Genomic DNA, 8,494 nt, shown 5'->3' with positions numbered 1-8,494 from the left:
ATGCCCTACCAGCAGCCGTTGTTAAAACCACGCCCCCTATCACTCTAACGCCCGCCCTAGGGCACTCGTACCAGCGCCTTCTCCACTGCCTACCAGTTATATTCTTTCTAGCCGCGCCCATTCTCCATTTCAGACCAGCCCCTGGGGTCACGTGCGTTAACGACAGCCCGCCCTAGGGTCCTCATTGGCTCTGAAGCTCGCCGTGACGTCGACGCCGATCAGCTGTTTGCAAACTCAGTTGTAGAACAACAACAAAAAAAGCTTCAGTCGCGAGCCGAGAAGCCAGTGGACGGTTAGGAGCTTTTCGTGCCTCATACTTCGCCCTGTGGGACTATTTATTCACATAAACGGTCTTTATTGTCGTCTACCTCATCCTTTTAAAAGAAACCTAAGCGGCCAGAAGGACTGCGCCAGCAAACAGAATAGAAAACGACCAAAGAGTGAGTAACGGTCATGTTTAATGCCTGCGGGTTGTTAAATAACAGCTGTGGGAAAAGGTCCTGAGCTTTAGATGTTTATTAGGCTTAAGTGCTTTAAACCGTCGAAGCGCGTAAGGGTTCATGTCTTTGTGCAGAAAACTAACTACCTAGTCCAGCCGGCACCCTCTATTGTGAGACGTTCTATTCCTGTAAGAAATGCACCACAGCGCCCCCTGGCTGGGACAAGCGTAAAGGCGCATCCTGTAGCTCTTACGTAAGGGGCGTGGCCTGGATGAAAACAGTTCCCGCCCTTTGTCTCCTTGTTTGGCCTCTCCAGCGCCTCAGGTCATGTTGTGGCACAAGCCGCCGCGCTGCTCTCTGTGTCTCACTGGGATATCTTGCTGCTGGCAGGGGCTGGTGTTAGGATGAGGCATTAGTCGAGAACAATAGCACCAGAATAGACCCACTGTGAGGAAACATAACAGTACAAAGTGCTCACTATGTTGTGGAACCCTAGCAAGGATGTGTTGCAACTTTTAAAAAATACCCCCTTCTTCTTTACATCAGGATGATCCGATTGTTTTATAACCAGGCCATTTAAATGAGAATACAAATTCCAAGCCATCTAAAGGAAAACTATACACCCCCCAAACAATGTAGTTCTTTATAAAAAAAAAAATATTGCATAAAACAGCTCATGTGTAAAACCCTGCTTCATATAAATAAACCATTTTCATAATAATATACCTTTCTACTAGTATGTGCCACTGGTTAATCATAAATGGAAAATTGCCATTTTAAAAAATAAAGGCCACCCCCTGGGATCGTATAATTCACAGTGCACACAAACATACCAACAAACTATACTTCTTAGGTCACATGAGCCAATTAACAAATAGTCGTGTCTTTAGCTTCCTCACTTCTTCCCGATACAGTTAGAGCTGCAGTATTTCTGGTCAGTTGATCTCAGCAGCGCACAGACCATAATGAAATGGTGGCTCAAGGCAAGAGATGTAAAAGGACAATATTTACTTAACTATATATTCCAGTTTGGTAAGATTCACTTAATATGTCACGTAATACGATATAAACTGTCTGTTGCTTAAGTATTCATTTTGGGGGTATAGTTTTCCTTTAAATGTACATTCATGAAAGATTTTCAGTGGTTTTAAAGGACAAGGAAACCCCAATAAAGAGAGTTTCCAACTACAAGCCTATTTTGACTGACATAAGTAGCGTTGAAGATCTTTCCCAGTCATACAGTCGTTAGTCTGAAGATACCTTCTAGTTACGTTGCGTACATTTCCCAAAATTCTGCAGTGTAGACGTTAGACCAAGACCGCAATTCTGCGCACTAAAGCTAAGCTTGGAATTGTGTTTACGCATAACAGCTAAAGGAGCGATACAACTGATATAAGTGCTTTTGGAAGCAGCATGTGTCCATTTTTATCACATTTATGGGGCAAACTCACTAAATGGCGAATTTTCGCCTGCGGAGGATTCACCACACTTCACACCACTTCACCAGGCACAAATTCTCTGCCACTACACTAATTCACTGAAATGCAAAGTTGCTTTGCTGCAGCCGAACGCTGGCGAAGTTTCACTAGTGTAAATTTGTCAGCGCAAGCATTTCATAGCAAACTATGAACTAACGGTCATTTCTGCCTAGATAAACTTCGATAGTACACTTACACTTGAGTCAATATGAATAGGGCGGGTACATAGAAGTCATATATATGTCTTTATTAGAGATGTTGGTGCAAATGCTTGAAGTGGCCAATTATTATTACAAATGTCCAAGGAAGCAAAATAAAGACAAAAGATCTATAATGCCCTAGACCTGAGCCCACCCTAAAAATATGTGACATCATGGGCATCCACAGATAGGGACAAGGCGGGGCACCTGTGTATTAAATGAATGATTAGTGTTAATGTGTGCAAGGTCTGATAGACTGTGTGTAAAGAGACTATAATGAACCTGTGTATAGCTGTGTAACTACATTCATTATTGAAAATGTAAGGGTTCAGGTTGCCTGTGGGTTTTAAACCATTCTCCCAGTGCATTTGCCACAAAGCACATTTACCCCTACAGTTCCTTGTCCTGCTGTTCCATTGAATTCCCCACCTATCCATGGCCTCTCTCTATTCACTGTCCTCTTTTACCCTTTCCTTTCTCATTCTGCTGAGTTACCCTCACATTCACCTCTCTGTCTCTAAGAACTCTGTCTCACTCTATTCAGTCTCCTCTTTTACCCTTTCCCTTCTCATTCTGCTGAGTTACCCCCACACTCTCCTCTCTGTCTCTAATAACTCTATCTCACTCTATTCACTCTCCTCTTTTACCCTTTCCCTTCTCATTCTGCTGAGTTACCCCCACACGCTCCTCTCTGTCTCTAATAACTTTATCTCACACTATTCACTCTCCTCTTTTACCCTTTCCCTTCTCATTCTGCTGAATTACCCCCACACTCACCCCTCTGTCTCTAATAACTCTCTGCTTAACTCTATTCTACTCTATTTAGGATATGATGTCACTGACATAAGATTGGGGAGGATGTAGCTTCATCTTTTCAGTTTGCCAGCGGGGGGGTTTAAGGGTTTGTGTTACAAATAGGGTGAGGGAAAGGATGAGGGTGCAGATGCAAATTCAGGGAGTTCTTGCAAATGTTGCTAAGGCTGATGCACTAACATGCCTATGGGATTCTTACATATATGTAATCTGTTATCCAGAAACCAGATATTCAGCTCTGAATTACGGGAAGGCCATCTACCATAGAATATAAAGAAAATAATTATAATTTTATAAATTATTTCTCTGTAATAATGAAACAGTACTTTGTACTTGATGGTAACTAAGCTGCAAAAATCCATGTTGGTTGCAAAGCAGTCCTATTGGATTTATATCATGTTTTGATGTCACTTTAGGGTATGGTGATCCAAATTCTGAAAAAGCAACAAGTCCCAAGCATTACAGATCTCATCCTACCTGTATGTTTGTTCTGGCAAGCCAACTGTTTCTGTGCAGCAATAAGCATCACATTCTCTCTCTCTCTCTCTCTCTCTCTCTCTCTCTCTCTCTCTCTCTCTCTCTCTCTCTCTCTCTCTCTCTCTTTCTTTTTTTTTTAAGGCTTTATCCAGAACAGTTTACATATATATCTCTGCAGTGAGATAATTTGGCACTTTATCGCTGCTCGTGCCACCTAGCTACAGCTGAGAAAATTCTGTGAGTCTGACGCACTGCTACCAAAGGACTGTGCCTTGTCTGGGAATGTTCCAAAGGCTCAACAATATGTTTGCTAGAGAATGTAGCAATGTCCCAAGCCAAGAAACCAAACTCAGCGAAAAAGAAGATGACGAATGGATTGTCGTTGACTTTATAGGTATGAATTTAATGCAGCCCTAAGTTTTTGTCCTTTGTGCATAGTACATTCTGTGCAAATCTATAGATCTACATCTATTTATATGTATATCTTACTGATATGCTTTTATTGGGAACTTTCTAAATATTTGAAAAGATAAGAATGAGAACGCTCAAGCAACAATGCTTGCACACAGGCTTCCTTTTAATTATGACATGACCTGTCATTTCTCATTACTAGAAGTCTAACTAGTTTGTAGAGATGCACAACTTCTGTAAAGCTGGCCATGTAGCTCAAGACAAGGGGTCTTCTGCACTCAGCCATTATCAAAAGACATTTTGTGCACTAAACTAATGTCCCTCTACTGTCAACATCTACTTGTGCCTACATATTTGTTGCTCTTTTCTTTCTGGGCCAGCCATCTGCACAGTGATGATTGGAGAATATGCTACTGGCACATGCACAGTGTTAAAGGGGAACTATCGCGAAAATAAAAATTTAAGATAAGCTTCAGCACACTGAAATAAGACACTTTCTAAATATAATCAATGAAATATTCTGCATAGGGATGCACCAAATCCAGGATTCGGTTCAGGATTCGGCCTTTTTGAGCAGGATTCGGATTGGGCCGAATATGCATATGCAAATTAGGATTCAGATTTGGTTCGATATTTGGCCAAATCTTTCACCAAGGATTCGGCCAAATCCAAAATAGTTGATTCGGTGCATCCCTAATTCTGCATCATTTCTGAAAATATCAAGTTTATGCTCAATATTCCTCTCTCAGCATCTGTTTCTCTTCATTCTGTCTTTAGCAGCAGTTGGGTGTCAGATGACTGTTGGATCCAATATATCTTATAGGGGGGCTTCCTTTCCTAGCAGATGAATTGGAGCTCACTCAAATAACTGATTCCAGTACAAACAAAATATACAAAAATTACTGACTTTTGCACAAATTCTGCATGTAGAGAGACATGATGTCTGGTGATTTTAATAGAGTGAGCTCCAATACATCTTCTAGGCAAAAGGAAACCCCCCCCTATAAGATATATTGGATCTAACTGTCTATGAATATCTGACACCCTACTCCTACGTGAAGACAGAATGAAGAGAAACAGATGCTGAGAGGGATAGTAAAGATAAACTTAGTTATTTCAGAAACGGTACAGAATATTTAATTGATTGAATTTAGATAGTTTCTTATTTCAGTATGCTGAAGCTTATATCAAATTTGCATTTTCACAATAGTTCCCCTTTAAACTGGTTACTGGCGTTCTGTTGAGTATAGGAAATGTAAATTGAAATTAACCATTTAATGTTTTAGTCAGTGAATTGAGTACTTGGTAAAATTCAGTTTAACTTAGCAACATAATTACATGCACATAAAATATGAACACATTATTTTTGATAACGTTCATATGCGGTTTTCTTCACAATTGCCTCATTCAGCTCAAGTGGATCCTGGTTCAAGGTTCTCTGAAGAAGCAGCAACGTTTGAAGTCATATCCCATTCTGATGAAAAACCTGTTACCACACAGGTGCCAAATGCTTTTGAACATTTAGCAACCACAAGTGACTCATGCTTCATTCATTTCAACTTATGCCCCATGGAGGAAAGCTGGTTTGTGACACCACCCCCTTGTTTTACTGCAGGAGAACTGACCAGTGTAGCGGTAAAAACCAGCCCTTTGGAAAATCTTCTCATTGAGCACCCAAGCATGTCTGTGTATGCAGTTAATAACTTGTGCCACAAATCAGAGACTAAAAGTGAATCTGGTTTTCCCAGCCATGATAGAATTGAGTAAGTATAGTGTAAGTTTAAAGGTTTTGTTACATATTTCTTGTGTCTGTTGATTGATTATTTTCTATTTGTATTATAGAAATCAGTGCTCTTTAAAGGAGAAGGAAAGCTACCATGGTAGTTTATTGTCAATAGATTAGCCACAACAGTGCAAGCTACAACGGCATTTTTATTCTTTAAAATGCTTTTCCATATCTGAGTAAACCATTCTAGACACTGTCTCGGTTTGTTTTGGATAGCAGCTGCCGTATTAGCTTGCTGTGACATCACTTTGTGCCTGACTCTCTCCCTGCTTGCTCATAGCTCTGAGCCCAGATTACAGCAGGGAGGGGAGGAGGGAGAGGAGCAAACTGAGCATGTTCAAGATCAAGCCCTGGAGGATTAAGCTGAAAACAGGAAGTCTGACACAGAAGCCCATGAGTACACAATAGAAGGAAAGAAATGCTGTTTCTTTTGACAGAGGACTCAGAGCAGCATTACTTTGAGGGTTTACTGGTGTCTTTATATAGACCTTTCTGATAAAGCTTACTTAGTTTTAACTTTTCCTTCTCCTTTAAGGATTGTGGCAAATTAGATACTTTTCACTGATGTTTTAAGGTACCATGGGCTGGTGCAGTGTTTTGCTATCAGGAACATTCCCCCGGGGTATCCAGTAAGTGATGATAATACCTGGGGGGGTTGCCTCACATGAAGTCGTCTAATGTGCATTTTTATTTCCATATGTCAGGAGGGAGAGAGCACTTAATGCAACTGGGAATTTTTTTTAATTTTAATAATGGGTCTTCAGAGTACCAGGGCTGACGAATATAGCCTGGGGCATATAATCTACATAGATATATAGTAGTTCTCATTCAGACAAGCTGCTTTTCATTTCACAGAATGATTGTTTTCCTGGAATTTACACTATTTTGAAGCAGTCCCCTGGATAGTGTAAAATCAGGATTCTTCTGTACATAGTGGGAAAACTGGGCTAGGTTTTTGAAATGTCCAATATTGTTTTTTGCTCCCTTGTATTACTAGTGAAATATATAATTTGTATCCAAAATAGGGAAAGTGCATTTTAACCTAAGTGGAGTATGAATAAAATGTTATATATATTTTATGTTTTTGTTGCACATGGTTAATTATTATGCTGAGATACTCAGGACCTATCGGAATTTGGTGTGGCTAGTAAATATCATATATTTAGATGCAGAGTTCTTTATAAATTGTATTCTGAGACATAAGCTCCTTTTTATGATAATATTATAATCAACAGACTCAAGTAGCTTTACAAATACAGGTATGGGACCTGTTATCCAGAATGCTTGGGACCTAGTGGTTTCAGTCAACTAAAAAATAATTTAAGCATTAATTAAACCCAGTAGGATTTTTTACCTCCAATAAGGACTAATTTTAGCTATGTTGTATTAATTGTATTTTAGTATTTATTTGACTCCAATAAGGATCAGTTGTATCTAGCTGTATTATAGCTGAGATTTAGTACAAGGTACTTTTTTATTATCAAAGAAAAATATGTTTAAAATGGATTCTATGGGAGAGGGCCTTCCCATAATTTAGGGCTTTCTGGATAATGGATCCCATACCTCCTGAATGTATTATTTATTTTCTAAAATAATTGTATTTGTTTTTAGGTCGGATACAGAGGATAAAAAAAAGGGTAAACACCTACACTGCTCTATAGCATCTCTTGCTGCTCGCATGAAAGGACTGGAGAACACCAAAACATTTGTAGGTGATAAGTTGACTAAACGTCATTTGGAAAAACATGTGAACCGAAAGGGTCTTCGACGCCAGAATCTCATTCGAGGATGCCGTTCCCAACAAATCAAGCACAGCAGACTCCTCGTCCATCAGCCTTCACTGCGGCAGTACAATTACTAAAGGAATATTTCTGCTTTGTTCCCTGGGTTGAGTAGCAGAAGGGCTTGCTACACACAGTACTGCATACAAGTCACTCTGGTACTAGGACTGTGCAGGTCTCGGTTCTGTACCTTTGTAAGTTCAGCACAAAGTTAATACATTCTTGTTAACCCACACTTTTATGGAGATTTTGTATTTTTAAACACACCGCAAAAGACTTATTTTTAGCATTTATGCAACGCTAGCATTGGGCTAGTCTGCATTCAGAAGAAACACTGAAACTGATGCAGTTGCTGAAGAGACTGTCAAAACCAAAGCTAGTGTGTGTTGGTACAGAAAGTATATAATCTGTAGCATACTAGCATTATTATAATGGTTATTAAGCCACTTAACTTCTTAATCTTTGTTTATAGTTCTCCGAAGCTCAGGTCCCTTTGCTAATCATTTCTAAAATGAGATTTCCCACCAGAGAACACTTCTTTGGTGACTACAGTGATTACGGTTAATGCATACATTTTCAGAAATAGGGCTAGGGGGCTTGTTAAATGTGTCTTAGACTAGATGTCTTGTCCACCACCATGTATAAGTGAATTGTACAATGTATGATCATTACTGAGAGGGAGAATTTTAAACGGAATCAAAACATGAAAAAGTTTGTATTGTAGATATGAAAAACATTCATGCAAGTTGTAAATTTGATTTTTGTACATCAAAAGATCCTGCCTGAATTTGTACTTATTTTACAATGCTTATGGTGGTCAGCCATAAAGGGATAAAAGCAATATGCAACAAGATACAATATGTGAGCAGTTTAGAACGAGGCCTGTATTATTATAGATATTTCTTACTGCTTCTTGATACTAATGATCTCTCAGTCTATATAGAGACTGCACACAGAGCTCCCATAAAAAGAAACATGCCTTTCTAATTGCTTTGTGATTTTTCCTGAATTAGTTTACATAGTTTCAGGATGAAGATCTTTCATAAAACTCTGAAATCTGCTCTATCTTTAAGATAAACGAGCAAGAAAATATGTATTTGTTTTTTTA

General features: G+C 39.3%; 1 protein-coding gene across 1 annotated transcript; it reads left to right on the top strand.

Moving 5' to 3' along the window:
* Nucleotides 1–279: 279 nt before the first annotated feature.
* Nucleotides 280–8,160, top strand: tp53inp1.S (tumor protein p53 inducible nuclear protein 1 S homeolog). The gene is given in 4 exon segments (NM_001094510.1): nucleotides 280–440; nucleotides 3,550–3,802; nucleotides 5,231–5,582; nucleotides 7,217–8,160. Coding segments are annotated over 3 exon segments (693 nt in total). The 5' UTR covers nucleotides 280–440; nucleotides 3,550–3,711; the 3' UTR covers nucleotides 7,467–8,160.
* Nucleotides 8,161–8,494: the final 334 nt, after the last annotated feature.

Source organism: Xenopus laevis, chromosome 6S (genome assembly GCF_017654675.1).
Source record: "Xenopus laevis strain J_2021 chromosome 6S, Xenopus_laevis_v10.1, whole genome shotgun sequence".
Lineage (NCBI taxonomy): Eukaryota > Metazoa > Chordata > Amphibia > Anura > Pipidae > Xenopus > Xenopus laevis.
This window is presented reverse-complemented; position numbering and strand designations above follow the sequence as displayed.